The sequence below is a fragment of the Phoxinus phoxinus genome (assembly GCF_949152265.1).
Source record: "Phoxinus phoxinus genome assembly, chromosome: 13".
Classification (NCBI taxonomy): domain Eukaryota; kingdom Metazoa; phylum Chordata; class Actinopteri; order Cypriniformes; family Leuciscidae; genus Phoxinus; species Phoxinus phoxinus.
This window is the reverse complement of record NC_136888.1, coordinates 30,653,816-30,671,502: the sequence shown is the minus strand read 5'-3', so window position 1 is coordinate 30,671,502 and position 17,687 is coordinate 30,653,816. Positions and strand designations below refer to the sequence as shown.

The 17,687-nt window shown below is 37.8% G+C and overlaps 1 protein-coding gene across 4 annotated transcripts in view; it reads left to right on the top strand.

Annotated features, from left to right (window-relative positions):
• tmem260 (transmembrane protein 260) overlaps positions 1-17,687 on the top strand; it is a 41,391-nt gene that overhangs the window by 21,324 nt on the left and 2,380 nt on the right. For all 4 annotated transcript variants that reach the window (XM_079633456.1, XM_079633459.1, XM_079633457.1 and 1 more), the window contains 12 exons: positions 4,071-4,248; positions 5,416-5,529; positions 6,016-6,195; positions 6,335-6,375; positions 7,937-8,023; positions 9,683-9,791; positions 9,885-10,057; positions 12,802-12,973; positions 13,071-13,210; positions 14,375-14,551; positions 17,354-17,407; positions 17,517-17,601. In XM_079633456.1, coding sequence (XP_079489582.1) covers positions 4,071-4,248; positions 5,416-5,529; positions 6,016-6,195; positions 6,335-6,375; positions 7,937-8,023; positions 9,683-9,791; positions 9,885-10,057; positions 12,802-12,973; positions 13,071-13,210; positions 14,375-14,551; positions 17,354-17,407; positions 17,517-17,601 — 1,510 coding nt within the window. The remainder of the gene's footprint in view (positions 1-4,070; positions 4,249-5,415; positions 5,530-6,015; positions 6,196-6,334; positions 6,376-7,936; positions 8,024-9,682; positions 9,792-9,884; positions 10,058-12,801; positions 12,974-13,070; positions 13,211-14,374; positions 14,552-17,353; positions 17,408-17,516; positions 17,602-17,687) is intronic.

Here is a 17,687-nt window from a genome sequence, read left to right as displayed (position 1 = left end):
TCGGATCACAAGTAGACGAGGGAGACACTTACCCGTTTACACCCGGTGTTTTAATCCCTTTCTTTTGTCCACTTTTAACCACTTCTGTCCTGATTTCTTCAAGGGGAGGGTCTATGGGCAGGTAAATGTGTGTGTGTTTTTTAAAGATTTTTCGATCGAACTGACAAAATAAGCAATGTACATATAAACACGAAAGGAGACGATGGAAAAACATACTGAGAGCAGCAGATTTCTTTTTTTGCTGTCTTTTGTGGACAAGCTTAAAACGTTTTAGACCCCGTTTACACCTTAGCGTCGTGTACTTGTGATCCGATCGACCAAAACGCATCGTAATACCAGGTGTAAACAGTAGTACAGGGACACTAACACAGCAGTATCCTACACAGCAGACATGATAGCAGCAAACAAGCCTGTGATGCTGCACGTAAGTGTCACTCCCTCACCTAATCACTGACGAGAGAGAGAGAGAGAGAGAGAGAGAGAGAGAGAGAGAGAGAGAGAGAGAGAGAGAGAGAGACCCAGGTGGTCCTACATGTTTTGGAATGAAGGACGTGTCACATGCCTTCCTTCAAACAGACAGACACTCCTAAAGAGGTCCGTGTCAAGCCCCCTCAGAGGAATAAAGACAGGAGGAGGAGGACATCAAGCGACTGTCAAAGACGGGAGGATGTGATATTTGGTGCCGAGGACCCCTACCTCCAGACAGCACCCCTGCTATAACCCTTCCTCTGACGTGTGCTGAAGGTTAATTGTCTCTCAGCGGGAGCAGAATCAAGGGTGCGGGGGGTCCGCACCTTCACTGAGCCTCGTCTTCCTCGCCCCCCTCCTTAGTGTGCGCGAGCAGTAAAGAGGGCTAGAGAGAAGCCGATATCACCAAGAATCCCCCCGCCTGCTTCTGACAAGCTATTAGTCCAACCGCGCGCACACACGCACGGCCTCGTCTCGTACGAGACAGGAAAAGAAAAGCGAGGAAAGGCAAGTAGTGTGCAAAAAAAGCGGGAGAAGAGAAAAGAGAAGTAGTCAGCAAGCGCGAGTTCCACACACACCATCCTTCCTCCTTTCTTCCATCCGTATCCTTCTCTCCGCTCCCCTTTTTCCTGACTTACTTTGCTTTCCCTGCGAAAGCTCCATTGTTCCCCTTCCCCTAAGTCTCATCAGCCTCTTTTGTGGCCGACTATCACAGCGGCAGGCAGAGGCGCGCTGGAAACGTCTAAATGGTATCATGGCTCGTGATTAAGCGCGCGAGCTTCGGCGGTGCCGGCGCTGCTTATGAGTCAGGTCTGATAAGGCGAGGGCCCTGCTCTCTACTCAATTTCAGATACCGTTAATGGAATCTGTCTTGTGCGATTGTAATGTGAGAGCGCCTAATTTGCCATGGAGCTTGAAGCTGTCAGCGGCGAGGGATTGCGGGGTCAGGAGGGAGCTGGCAGCCGCTTGGCCCGCGGCGTGTATCTGTGCCGCTGAATAGAGCAGCTCTCCGCCTGTCACTTAGCTGATAGGCTGATGAGGACTCTAAGCCACTCGGCACAATGAGGAGAGGGCCATACTGCCTCGCTTCCCCCCCCTCACCACCCCCCTTTAATTGTCAAGCCCGCTAAAATTTTTCCAAGCCAGTGTGTTGGAGACCGGGCTGAGTTTTTTTTTTTTTCCTCTGCCGCTCTCTCTCTTTTACATCTTCCCAACTTTTTTATTATTATTTTCCTTCATTTCTGTGTTCTCTGGTCTCAAACAGTCGAGGCTGACCCCACTCGCTCATCCTTTCATCCATCGTTTCTTTTTACCTCGCCTGGCCTTTTGTCCTATCTCATTCTTCTCAGCTGGAGTCCAAGTCTAAGTCAAGTCTCAAGGCTTTTTTCACAAGTTGAAGTCAAGTCCTAATTTTATATGCATTGCAGGTGAATCTGCAATATTACGGTAACCAGGAATTGTTTAACATCCAGCTAACCCATGCCACTGATATACATCAGATTTCTGCACCTATACAATTTGAAGCATACAGTCTAGCATGCTTTATGTTGTGAATCTCTACATAAAAGCAATTTTGTGACACTTTTTGTTGATTTTTTTCTGATACACAATTTCTGATAAACAATAACAAGCAACATTTTATTTTAGTGTCATTGTTAGACGTTACACGTGCATACTAAAGTAATAACAGTAAATTATGCATAATTACAAGCAACTAACCCTAAACCTACAATAAGTACATGCTTTAATTAATATTACACAGTACTTATAAGTCAAGTCAATTAAAATGTATGTGCTTTTCACAATGCATATAATTTCAAAGCATGCAGCTTTACGATGATGTTAATGTTTGTAATATTTTAATAGCATAGTTTACATTTTGTATAGTTTACAGCTCAAAATATTATTGAGAGTGAAAAAACCCCTCCTTCCCTTAATGTCTTTAAAGTCACCAACTGTACACAAATAAATGTTGATAAACATATAATAACGATTTGTGAACCTGGATTACAAAACCAGTCATAAGTCGCACAGGTATATTTGTGGCAATAGCCAACAATACATTCTATGGGTCAAAATTTTCGATTTTTCTTTTATGCCAAAAATCATTAGGATATTAAGTAAATATCATGTTTCTTGAAGATATTTTGTACATTTCCTACCGTAAATATATACAACATTTATCTTTGTGAGTGAATGCAACACAATCGCGAACATAAATGGACAACTTTAAAGGTCGATTTTCTCAATGTTTAGATTTTTTTTGCACCCTCAGATTTAGTATCTCGGCCAAATATTGTCCTATCCTAACAAACCACACATCAATGGAAAGCTTATTTATTCAGCTTGATGTATAAATCTCAATTTCAAAAAATTAATCTACGTGACTGGTTTTGTGGTCCAGGGTCACATTTATAGGCTATTGTAAAGTTTTCGGGACAGATTTTTGGTAATTACATACATTGCGTCATTCGCCCATGTGTGTCGCTTCATATCCGTACACAGAGGAAAAATACAGTAGCTCTGGCCGTGGGTAGCATTAAGATGAAAGTTAGTCACACAAATGAGAAAAAAATTACCATGTATCATTCATAGTGACAAGCGTGCAGAAGAAACCAATATTTTTTGGTCCATCCACTCTTGATACCTGATATACTCTGAGTCTGATAGATGTATCCTATATACACCGGTGCCTCAGACCACAAACATTCAGAGGAGCACAACCAAAAGAATGTTCTTCCTCAAGATACTATTTAATTTAACGGCTAAAGTTGCATAGCTTTAAAGGTGCACTCAGTGTGTTTTTGTTTATGCTTAGCTGGTCCCTAATTGTCCCAGTAGTACCAGTGGATTTGGACTCTGTACTGACACCTATTGGTCTGGATGTAATCACATTTTGCAGGTGATAAAATTAAGCAGAAGGAACAGAATACCGCAATGATTCTACTTTACTTTCATTTAGACATTAATAATTGAATACCGCAATGATTCTGCTGTACTTTCATTTGGTCATTAGGTTTCCTAAAGATCACCGACTGATTTCACAATTCTTTCTTATTTTTCTACTTATAATAGCCCATTGTTTTGCTCTATTGTCAGCGCAGACTTGCGTCTGTCTGCGTATGTCAGATAAGTCCTTTAGACTTATCTGACATAGTTCTTTGCTGTGGCTTGACTTTGATTAATCTTTAAAATGTTGTATCTTGTAAGGGATACGTTACATCCATCCATTGATCTGCCATTTTTCTGGTGAAATTATTTGTGAAACATAAGTAACTGAACTCAATCGATGCAACATCCCACAGCATAACGCCATGTTTATTTAAAATGTAAATTTTTTTTTTTTTTTTGGGATGGTTACACAATTTTTATTTATTTAGCATTCTAATCGAATTGATTTTCATTTAAATAATACATTCAAATTGATTATAGATTTAAGAATTTAGAATCTGTTTCCTTTACTTACCAGTTTATTTTGCAGCATAAAAGTGTGTGCACACGCACACTATGCTTTACGTTATGTCAGAGAACATTGTAAAACCATTCCTGTTTTCGGATAAGCTCGGGTAAGAGTCCTTCACTGTTGCCTCCTCTGTGCTCAGGGTGGCGGGACCTGGTCCAGGGGCCGTCCTGGCTGGTGGAGTGTTTGCAGTGTCCAGGCTGGTATGGCAGTGGTCGGTCGTGGCTGAAGTCTTTTCTCTTAACAACTTGTTTGTGGGCGTCCTCTTCTCCCTCTCAGCCTGTTTCCACTGTGCAAAGAGTGTTCAGCAGAAGAAGAAGGTACTACAGTCTAGGGATGCACTGAAATTCAAATTCTGGTCCGAAACCGAAAATTCAGGATGCACTTGGCTGAAAAACGAAAACCAAACCGAAAATAAATAATAAATTAATAATCAATGAATTAATCAAACTTATTTAATAATCAACACTCAAATAGCTAACTGAGTTGTACAAACATTTAAATTGCTGTTTTTATATCAACTTTTTACATAACAGAATAGTTTCTACTCCAGTTTGTTGGTGAAATATAAACATTTAAACATTTTCATGACAGCTTTATTCAAACATACATTAAATAATGAAGACATCACTATCAGGTTAAGTAAAAATATAATGAATCCGTAATACAATGCATATATTTAGCAAAATGCTCTTTTCTAGCTAACTAATGAGTTTTTGGACATTGAAAGCTTTATTGAGGTAAATGTAGCGTAAAGTGACATTGTAGAGCCTACAAGCCGTTTAATTGACATCTTTCCCCGGTTTAAACACTGAATGAGCGATTATGTGAGACAGGATTCATTTAGGAAACATTCCTTCTGGTGTTCACCCGTGTTTATTTTGTGCTGTAACTAGTAGTAAAGAGCGAGGAGATGAGATCGGTGTATGTGCGCTTGATCCATGCTGCCGCTTGAACTGAGGCGCTACAGCTGTATTAGAGAGCACCAAAACGACATTTACTGTTTGAATTTCGTAATGAATTTGACAGGATTAAAGTTGAGACTTTGCTTCATATTAAAAGTAACAAAGAACAATGCCATTATTGTATGGCAGGTGTGCTACAAAAAACAGCACCAACTAAAAGATTTTAGAAGAAACCATATTTTAAACCATTAAAATCGAGAAATTAATATTGTCGATCCACAGCTAGGGTCTACACAGCTAACTGTTGTAGCTTATCCATGCTTTGTGCACGAAATAGATGCTAAACACAGTCAAAACGTGCCATTAGATTAAATGTCTGTTTCGGTCACTGATTTTAGCCCTCCAAAACCATTTGGATCAAAACCAAAAATAGCTGTGTTGGCCGGGAATATTCGGTAGCCGAAATTACAGTGAATTCTTCCTACAGTCCAAACCATTTGATACTCCATAATGCTGAGCCTGCTTGAGTAATGCTCAAGGTGTAAGGTGCCTTCATGTATTTTTTGTTGTTGCTTTTCTCAGTTTGCTCAATGGGGGGCGCTGTTCTGTGGGCTGAGCCTGTGCAATCAGCACACACTGGTCTTGTATGTTGTCATCATAATTCCCTGGGCCCTCCTGCACCTCTACACTCATAATGTAAGTATTGATAATCACTCAGCGGTACAGGGTTCAACGCCTAATTTGTCAGCTTTTAAATTTAAAAAGCTTTTATATTTGGTGATATCATTCCTTCATGCCACGTCATGTAATAAATATAATAGGTCTAGAGAGATGTACATTAAGGTATGGTTTTATGCTAGATTTTGAAAGCCATAAAAAAGGGAAAAAATTACAGTTCATAAACAAATTACTATGTATTTTAAATCAATTTATATAACACATTTTTTTTTTTTTTTGGCGTTAGTCTATTTGAATAGTTAAAAACTATGAGATTACTATTCATAACAAGATCTTGAGGCATTGGCACTTATAGTTGAAAGCAGTGCAAAGCCGTAGAGGAAACTGTTCCCCAGATGAGTGTGGTATTGTCCGAGTGTTATGTCCATGCTGTTTTGTATGCAAATTTGAACATTTGGCATTTAAAAGAATCTATCCATTACAAGTGACGTGTATTTCCCACAGGGTTTGTCCTTTACTGGTGTGGTGTCTTTGGGGACGTGTTTCCTGGCTGGCTTTGTGCCCTACATCTACCTGCCCATTTCCTCCTACCTCAACAGAGCTCGCTGGAGCTGGGGAGACCAGACGTCTCTCCACGGCCTCCTCACACACCTGCTCCGAGCCGAATACGGCACCTTCAGCCTGGTACACACAGATTCATTAGTCTTTTATCATTTAAAAAAGATTAAATACAGTATATGTACATGGATATGAGGTTTTCATGCTGTGTTTATTTTCTGAAACTAATGCCAATGTGGTATGTGGATTTCTCCTTTGGCTTCAGGCAAAAACAGATGAAAATTTGAGCCTCCAAAATATGTTACGGTGAGTGTAACGAAATTGATTTGATGAATGATTTTATTTTAATTTCCAGAAGGAAATATGAGTATCAAAATTATGTAGTGACCAAAAAACGTGTAGTGCTTCTTGCAACATAACATCGCCAACTACTGGCCTGGAATGAGTAATACAGTGTTTTTAATCGTTTGTTCAGATCCGTGTGAACGGGGATCATTTCGACAACATTTTCGTCTGTACGTGAAAAACGCAAAGGTTTCGTTTTTAGTACATTTTTATTATCATGATTACTTTGAGTTGCAGGATTGTGACAGTGAAATCATAACTGTTGATTATATCCCTTGACATTGTAAATGCAATTATTAATTGTAATTTAGTACTAAAGTATTACTATAATTTTATATTAAAATACTCATTTTGTGCAAGGCAACAGCTCACCATATTCAGTAGCACTTTATTTTACAGACTTGTTCCCCAAGATACTATGTATTTATTATAGTAATTACAATAACTGGGTATTAACTAGGTTCTAACCCTGAACCTACCCCTAAGCCTAACTTCAACCCATGTGGTTACCATATTTAACTTTTTTTTTTAGCAAGTACACAATGAAATGAAGTACCGGTATGTGCATGTACTGTAAAATAAATGTCAACCCCCTATTCTTTATTTAACTACACAATTTATGGACCTAAACAATCTGAACTTATTTTATACATATAATGTTGGAATGTAATGTTCCAATCAATACATTTCACAATTAGTTAATCTTGACTGTTGATTAATTGTGCAATCAAAATTAGATTTTCAAATGTAATATCTTAAATCTCAATTTATAAAATTTATAGGCATATTTACCTTACCTATTTCATGATCAACCAAGAAAAATATGTTCTGTGTTATATTAAGTGTTAGCTTTAATAAAGACTAATGACTCTGTTAATAGTTAGTCCTTGTAGATCCGCCTTCCCTCTAAAACAGCAAAGCTGAACCTGCTATGAAAAACAAATCTGTTGTGTTGCACTGGCTTTGAAATGATCAGTGATGTCCACAGCGCTTCTGATGACGCTAGTGTAAGACATCATGCGAGGCTCGGGTCGTCTCCTCAGCGCACCCTCATCAAACGTTCGGGTGTCCCCAGAGAGACAGCTTAGCTTATGTCCCGCTAGTACCAATCAGCCGTTTCCCATCACCCCCCACAGCCGCCACATAGCATGATGGACAGGTGAGAACGAGAGAGGGGAACACAACAAGCATGTCACAGCATAAACCTGCCATAAGGAGCTCAAACACTCTCTCTCTCTCTCACACACACACACACGCACGCTTTCACACGACGCCTAAATAAGCTGTCAGAGAGAGATGGGTATTAAGGCACAGGCAGGGCACTATCTCTTTCGGCAGGGAAATTGGCCATTGACTGGGTATGGGATACAGATAGAAGGGAAGGCTGTCACAAAACTGCACTTAATGTTGAAAAACACTTTCAGACACTCTCTCTCACTCACTCACAGCACTTTGAGTTTGAGTCTCTGTCCATCACAAAGACATAGTGGGTGTATTGATAAGTGTGTCTCTTGTGTCTCAGGGCTCAGTGGAATCACTGTGTGAACGATCTGTCTTCCCCAGTGCTAGCGCTGACAGCTCTAGGCATTTTGCTGTCTTCCCGGAGCAGGTAAGACATGACTGAATGAGATCTGACCATCAGTTTAATGCTTAACGCCATTGAAGTGAAGAAAAACCACACAATCTGATTCTGAAGTTTAGTTCATGTGAAGAGACTGCTGGAAATGTAAACACTATGGCAGCGTGCAGCTTTCAAAACGTCGCTTTGGTTTTTTGAGCGGTCCAACATTTCCGCTTCTGGCTCAACCAATGGCAGAATTTATTTTTGCCATTTTTGCCTTTATTTAGATTTTAGATAATGACAGGAATAGAAAGTTCAAAAGAACAGTATTTATTTGAAGTACATAACATTTCTAAATGTCTGCACTGTCTTTTTTTATCAATGTAATGCATCCTTGCTGAATAAAAGTATTAATTCCTTAAAAAAAAACAAAAAAAACTTGCTGACCCCAACATTTTTAAAGTGTGTATTGTACAATGGCTAATTCTGGTCCAGTAATCGGATCGGAGAAGTGGTGTTGAAAGTTTTAGTGTTTGTAAAGGTAATTGTGGCTGTAAAATACAAATTATAATTTTGTACTATTATATTGTTACATACAAATAAATGATTAAAGTATTATTCTGACATTCATTTAGTTTTACTATTTTGACTAGATTTAGTTTTTTCATTAAAGGGATAGTTCGCCCAAAATTTAAAATTCTGTCATATATTACTCACCCTCATGTCGTTTCAAACCCGTAAGACTTTCGTTCATCTTCGGAACAGAAATGAAGATCTTTTTGATGAAATCTGAGCGATTTCTATCCCTCCATTGGCAGCTACATAAAAAGATTGTAAAACTAATCCATATGTATTGAGCGGTTTAGTCCAAATTTTCTGAAGACACTCGATAACTTTTGAACAGATTGAATTTAGGCTTTTATTCACATATTATTCATCAACTCATACATCAGATATGGTAGTGACAAAGTGGTAGTTGCGTAGCTGTCAATGGAGGGACAGAAATATTTCAGATTTCATTTAAAACATCTTCATTTGTGTTTCGTTTGTGTTTTGAAACGACATGAGGGTGAGTAATGACACATTTTTTTTTCATTTTTGGGTGAACTGTCCCTTTAAACATGTCGGCATGGCTAAAAGCAACAAATTAGCTAACCATAAATGTTCATTTCTAGATATTATCTTTTTGTTTATAGAACTGAATGAAAACAATATCAATATCACATTTATTCTGATATTCAGTAAATAATTAATTATGTTCATCTAATATTAATTAAAGAGATATTTCACCCAAAAATCTGTCATTTATTACTCACCCTCATGTTGTTCCAAACCTGTATGAATTTCTTTATTCTGTTGAACACAAAAGCAGATATTTTGAAGAATGTCAGCAACCAAACATTTGATGGACCCCATTGACTTCCAATGTATTATTTTTTTCCTACTATGGAAGTCAAATTCATCAATTGTTTGGTTACCCATATTCTTCAAAATATCTTCTTTTGTGTTCAGCAGACGAAACAAGGCAAGTAAATAAAGACATAATTTTAATTTTTGGGTGAACTATACCTTTAAAACTCACAGGCAACTGACCAATATACATGTACCAATAGTTTTTCTGTCATATTGTATATCAAATGTAGTTTCAATGTATTTATATAAGTCAATATCATCATAAAATGAGTTTTTACTGTATGTGGCCCCCAGACTGCGCTGTGTTTTTGTCTGGTTGATTGTCACCATGGTGAGCATCTACTCTGTGTTCTTTGCCTGGAGAGCAAACCTGAACATTGAGAAGCCTCTTCTACTGGGAGTGGTGAGTTAAAGTTTAAAAGACAGTTCTAACAATTACGTCTTCTATATTGTAAGATATTTCACTTCAGTGTATATACTGCATGTGTGTGTGTAGGTGGAGCGCTTCTGGCTGCAGGCTGATGCTGGGGTGTGTGTTCTGGCTGGTCTGGGTCTGAGCTGGGCTGTGTGTTGGCTGGACGGGCGTCTGAGTCGGGGGACGGTGTGGAACACAGGAGCCTGGATACTCACGGCAGGCCTCATCTCACACATGATCAGCTTAAACCACAGGTGAACCGTTCACACACACTCACTTACACAGGGTGCCAGTGGACGCTATAAATCTATTCAGACGTCTTTTATTTACCTTTCAAAATTTAAGGTTGCAAAAGTCTTCAAAATTTAAGGTTGCAAAAGTCTTAAAATACCATAAATACTTTTGAATACTTTTTATTTTGAAATGGAGATTTTATTTATTGGAAAGACAAGAGACATTTCTATTAAGGCAGCTTCACACATGCTGGCTTGAGACATTATTTTCATACTGATTTGTTGAACGGCACAACAGTGAGAGATTTCATGTGTGAAAGTGTTAAGACGAGAAGGTTTCTGATACTTGGCTTTTGTCCTCATTTAAATGTGTTCTCAGAAAGTGCCATGTGGCCTTTTACATTAAGTTTAGTGTATGTCTAGGTAAATATGGCTAGGCATCTATAATGTTATGATACATTTCTTTCAACTTTCAATCCATCAACAAATCCTGAATTTTTTTTATCAGGGTTTCCACAAAAATATTAAGCAGCACAACTGTTTTGAACATATTTGAACACAATAATAATATGTTTCTTGCGCAGCAAAATTAGCATATTAGAGTGATTTCTGAAGGATCATGTGACACTGAAGACTGGAGTAATGATGCTGAAAATTCAGCTTTGATCACTGGAATAAATTAAATTTAAAAATATATTAAAATACAAAACAGTCTTTTAATAATATTGTACAATATTACACTTTTTACTGTATTTTTGGTCAAATAAATGCTTCCTTCGTGAGCTTGAGAGACAGTTATGATATTGAATATTATCAAAAGGCTAAAATATCAGGTCAAATATAATATAATTGTGTCATTGACAAACATAGGTTTCCTACATAGAGCTATTGAATGTATAATTTCTCGTATTGTCTCTTTTTTTTAAAGTTTTTGTGATAATGACCACCTACCATTAGCCCTTACTTCTAATATTTATGTCCATTCCATCTATTGAATTCAACCATGATTTCTCCCCATAATCAGTGCAGAAAATAAAAAAGCATAAATATCCATTTTTGTAATCGTAGATCTAGAAAATCCAAACAAATGTAGATATCATGTATTATTTGCTGTCTAAATACTGATTATTTTGCAGTGGGCCAATCAATGTGCAGTACTGCATTATTGTGCAACATCACAGACTCGTTGAACCTTTGAACGTTTTGAGTTTTTTGTATATTTGTGGTCGATCATCCAGACCATGGCAGTCACTCTCTGAATTCCTCATTTCCTCCATGCTTCAACACACATCAAAGCAAAAGCTCTCTTGCACTCTTCTGCAGCTTTGACTCTATGCTTGATTAGCCGTCCTGGCCACGCTAGTCATGCAGATTAAAGCAGCCGAGTTCTGTGCTTGATTAGACATCCTAGCCACGGCAGTCATGTAGATTAGAGCGGTGAGGTTTGGTACATCGCTGACACAAACTGGCGCTTTGATCAATGTTGAGACTGACGCTCTTGTCAGCGCTCATCACACCTGTCCAAGACTGATTACAGCCGAGAGATGTTCCGCTCACAGAGAACAGCTGGAAGAAAGAGAATCTCATGCATCCTTACACTTTTGTGCAAACTCTTCAGAGTAAACATCACTGCTGATGTGCTTGAAGTATTTGTGAATAAATGTGCATGTAAGCTCACAAACATTTATATCACTTTCAGCTCGCAAATTTCCTAAAGGTTCTACAACAAACCTTTTTTTTTCACTAAAGTCTTTAACAAACAGGCATTATTAGCAAAAATTGTGATTTCGGCATTACTAAAATCTGCTGTTGACTCTCGTGCACTGTGATAACTCCACCATCACACATAAAAGAGCAACAATTACTTACGTAAACCCTTTTGTTTACCATATACACAATGAGGAATAAACAAATAAAAAGTCCAGCTATGTTTCCCCCCTAAATTAGTTCTTAAAAGAACAGTATTTCATCCTATTTATTCATGTGCAACAATGTATAAGTAAATAAATAAACAAAAGGGGGTTGCTAGGTGCTATTTTTAGGTAGAAATGTTCACGTAAGATATTAATAAAATATATTTAAGATAATATTTTAACAATTTGCTTTAGTTTGCAATAACAATATACAAGGCAATTGTTTAATTTATAAAGCAATATGTAATTTTGTTGTCTTTGGAATATTTCATTAAAATGTGTTATGTAAAGCAATTCATATTTATATAATATTAATACATATATTTTTTCCTCACACAGTATAAATATGTTTTTATACCTGAAAATATTTAGATTTATATTGTAGGAAGAGCCTCTCTTAAGAGGATCATATTTGGGGCAATGTAATTAATATTATATTATAGTTTTTATTAATACTTGAATCTGCTTTTAAAAAATATTATTTTATATATATATTTGCTTTTTTGTTTTGTTTAATTTTTAGTAATTTTATTATGTTTTTTTTGTCATTTTTATTTTTTAAATATCACTACTTAGCAATAATTTATTTTTATTTATTTTAGTTATACATTTTTGCAGCGTTTTTCTTGCAAATATTTGTTTTATTTCATCTTTTTCAATTAGCAAAAATTATTTTTAATAGTAATTTTATTTTTTAAACGTTATTTTTTCCAGATAATCATACATTATACAAAATGCTGTTTTCACGCAATTTATCCCCTGACTGCCACTCAAGCAACATTGAACATAGCGTTTCCATGCTATATTTTATAGCGTTTTTTTCTGTCTGTCTGTGTGTGTGTGTGTGTACAGAGAGTGTGATCAGAGCGGTAATGACGTTGTGGACAGGTTTGCTCGTGAGGTTGTGATGTCATTTCCGGAGGGCTCGCTGGTTCTGACTCGTGGTGATCTCCCGGGAAACACGCTTCGCTACCTCCACTACTGCCAGGGTCTCCGGCCCGACCTCAGCCTTGTTGACCAGGAGGTCCGTGATCCAGCATGTCGAATTTATTTCAGCCATATATATACACTACTATATCACTGTTGTGCAAACTTATAAAATCTGTCATTATATTATGCAGATGATGACGTATAGCTGGTATGTGGCTAAACTCCAGAAGCACTTGCCTGGAGTCACGTTTCCTGGCCGCTGGTGGGATCCGGTCAACGCCACAGAAAAGAAGACTTTCAGCATTGAGCAGTTTCTCAAGCACAATATGCAGTAAGATTAACACACATTGGTCTATGTTCACATTCAAAGGCCCTCAATGTATATCCACTGTTTTTCTCAATTCATTTGTAATCTGTGTATATTTTTACTATTTGCTGAATGCACTAGAGTTTAGCAAACCAATTCACAACTTCTATTGGCCCTTATACCACACTGGAAGAGCAAAGCAAATGCACAATCTGTTCTGCCTCCCTCCACCAGACGGCAGTATTTCCTTGGTAAAGCTCCCGGCCTCTGAGAGGGGGCAATAAACACTACAATCATTTCCCTGGGAAGCAGAACAGAGAGAATAAGGAATAAATACTTGAGAAAAACAAGCAGCAACCTGAGAGACAGTTTTATGTTCCTGCCAGGTGTATCCCATGATTTAATATCTGTAATGGCGTTTACAAAACGGACAGGTTTCACAGTCTACTTCTCAATTCTTCCATTTTTATAATATTATATGTAATAGTACCTGTTTCTATAGTATCTTTTTCATCTATTTTAATGTTTTTTATTTTGTTCCATCTTGGCTGGATTATGCAGAGAATGAAAAGTGTAGATTTATACTTTTTATTAGACCAATTTATTTTAGTTTTCTTAGAGTGCTATTAAACATGTTGCAGGCAAACACTCGGTTACACTTTATTTTAAGGTGTCCGTGTTAAAGTGTAATTATACATTTAAGTACTGAGTAATATTAATTGACTATGTCTACTTACAATAGAATTAGGTTTTGGTTTAGGGTTAGTTGCATGTAATTATGCATAATTTATAGTTATTTCTATAGTAACTACATATAATGTGTAAAAGTAAAAGACCATATTACCAAACACTATATAGCACCAATTTTTTATAATATGTTAATTGTTAACATTATAACAACAACAAGCAATGCTACTGTTCATTATATACCACTTAAAGAGATCTTTGGTTTATGTACCTTTAACAATGAATATATATCGCAACTTAATTTGCGATACTTGAATGTACATTAACTGTAGGTCATTATTTGAATGTACATAGATCAGTAAAGCATTATATAATGTAATAGCATGTGTTGTAATAGTTTTACAAATGAACATTATAACAAAGTTTTACCCACTCATTAAAAACTCTATTCTCAGAGCGATGCCATGTTGTTCTGACTGATGGTCAGTTTTTGCTCTACAGCAGGCCTGTGTTTGTATGTATTGGTCTAACTGAGGGTGACCCCAGCTGGGAGAGGAGTTTCTCTCGTTGGCCCTGGGGCGTCTGTGAGCAGTTGGTACCTGTCAAGACCCCTTTTGACCCTGAAAAATGGGCCCAAAAAACACTTGACCTTTACAACTGGAGCCAGCCACATGACAGGTACCACGTCATTTTTGTTTGTGGTTAACTAGGGAATGACTTTATGACCTTGTAGGCCATAATATGTTCTGTTAATATGTAGATTGAAATGTTTCCAGCTGAAATGAACACTAGATGCAGTAAAATGCCAACAAATTTGAGTAATTTTAAATTAAATTAAAGGAGCAGATTATTGATAAATTAAGAGTTAAATTTGTACAGTTCCTTGCACAATACTATGTCACGACATCAAAACACTTTTACCATAGTGCATGATTTGTAAACTAATACATTTGGACATTTGCATCACATAACCAGCTCTATATATGGCTTTTCTGATGAGTAAACTTGCTCAGTAGCTCACATGATACAGCATTATCCGTTTAGCACCACTCACCAGGCATTTCATTTCCGAACTGCCATGATACGTATAACAACCAACGTAATAAAACAGTCAGAGAAAATTAAACAAGCTGTTTAGTGCCAGTCACTGGACATTTAACATGGAAAGCGTCGTAAAACATACTGCAAGCGTCGCAATGTCATTTAGCCAAAATGTACCCATAGACACTTTTTTTTTCATAACACTAGGGTGTTTAAAAAAAAAACTTCATCTGTAATGGAGGAAAATAAATAAAAATGGCTTATAGCGCCCCTTGCGAACGAGTCACCGTAAAAGTGCAGCGAAATTTACATGGAGCGTCGTATTCTAGTCACGTATTCTAGTCACGTGTTTCCAGGCTGGCTTGATAATATATACCATGATACTAAATAATTAATTTTTTCATGTACCATAGCATTCACATGATACATAAGGTTGGTACTTCCATGGTGCATGTCCAAACAACAAGGCTATTAGTACGTGTTGGTACTTTTAAAGTCCATGCTCCAGTTGTTTTTAACCATATAATATGAGATAAAAACGTTATGATAATAGAGAGAATAACTACTATGTAGTTCCCTACATAGGCAAGATGGTCAATTAAATATTTTGTCAAACAGCCAGGTTTGGCTTACCGTAGCAATGCTCCGATTTTGTAGAAAAAAAAAAAAAATCTGAGGTTGATCAAAATTCAGCTCCAAAACTTTGAATACATTTTTCTTAACTCGAATGTCAGCTCAGCTTGTTGCCTTTTTAGGGCAGTTTACTGTAGAGAACTGGTATAGCCTGTGGCTAGAATTGCTCAGGTTATGGGTTCGATTCCAAGGGTACACGCATACCGATAAAATGAAGCATGTGCCCAATGAATAAATGCATATGCAAATAAATGTTTGAAATAATACTAGTCAATTCACCGTCAGGTTCATCACTAGTCTGAGCATCATTACCAGGTGCGCCCCAGCATTATTCTTACCCCTCATGCATCTCCATTGAAGTGTTTTGGGTCCTTAAGTGTACTTAAACACTGCTCCGACTCCATGCTGTGCAGACAGCCTCCGTTTCCAGCTTCAAAGTCGTTATTAGTCCGCTGACCCCACCCTAATGACTTTCTAAACTGCGGCGTGTCAATATCTGTGTATAAAGTGAAATTAGTTCTAGTCTCCAGCACTGAGGCTCTCTGCAGCCGGCTGGTATTCAGCAAGTTAATCGGGGTTGAATGGTGTGACATTACTCTCCTCTCACCCACTACAAGCGTGTCCATCCCTGCCTGCCAGCCAAATATTAGCGGGGAAGTCACACGCTAAAATATTCCTTTGAAGGAGAGGCCGCACGTTTATTAGCCATGTAGTGGAAAGGAAGAAATGCAGAAATATATGGGTCGTTCACCAGAGAGACAGAGAGAGAGAGAGCTTTCAAAGACAGGCGAGGTTGAAGATCAGCTGTTGTATGGTTTGAAGATATGCAGAATATGATTCGCTGGATTATTGGCTGGTTTTAAACTTGTATTTCAAGTCTATACTCGAAAAGACTGCTTTGATGCCATCTTGAATATACATAAAATGCTTACAAAATTATTTCTTTCTTTACACCTCATCAACTTGTTATTTTATGAAAGTTTCACACAGAGGAAGCTTTGACGTAATATCCAGAAGATTAACTAAGGGTGTGTTCACACTTGTAGTTCGGTTCGCTTGGTTCAGACCAAAAAAAAATCCCAACAACATTTAGTTCCGGTCCGCTTAGCGTTCACATTGCCATTTTAAACTCCAAACCTAAATGCATATGGATATGTTCACAACCTGACTGGTCGGTTTTTATTATGATTATTTCTTACCGAACATCCAAAACAATGCTGTGTGCTGGGCAAAATGCGCTCGCTGTATGTGCGTAGCCGCCATATGATGGTATTTTGACCAGCTGAGAACTCGTGAAGAGCTTATAAAATGTGTAAAGGACTCAAAACAGCGACAGGAATCCCTCCGACACACACACACACACACACACACACACACACACACACACACACACACACACACACACACACACACACACACACACACAGATCTGCTGTCAGGAGACGTGGTTCTGACGCCTGTACTGAGCATTCTGTCCTTTTTAGGGTCACATCTTATAACATCATGTTTCATTTTTGGTTCATTTACATGTATTTGGTCCATGTTGCGTTCATATTTAATTTGAACCGCACCAGACTTGGTTTGGAAGTGGACGAGACCCATCTTTTCAGCGATCTCGTCTCAGTCCACTTGTTTGGTGGCACCAGGGTTCAGATTGCAGCGTTCACACTTATTCAAATGAACCGCACTAACAGAGCAATCGCACCAGCGTTCGTTTTAATCGAACTAAACATGCCAAGTGTGAACACTCCCTAAATAGCAAATTAAATTACATAACATAGATTTTGTTTTATTCCACCCCATCAGCTTCCACCCTGGCTCCTGGGAGAGAGTTGCCAATGAGGAGATGTGGCAGGCCAGGTAATACTGCCCTCATCACTGTCAGCTTCATCGCTCAGTCTTGTGTTTTAGTGACTCAAGACCTTCATAAATAGCTATATGTTTATGCTTATGTGTTTTTACTTTTTAGGATGAAGACAGCCTTCTTCCTATTTGACCTGGCTGAGAACATGGAAAGAGAACAGCAGGCCCGTCTCTATGAGCTATCTTACTATGTGAGTAGGAAATGACATCATACATTTTTGGAATTAAAGTGCTTGCAAAACAGCACTATATAAATGTGTCAGTATATTCAACTTCG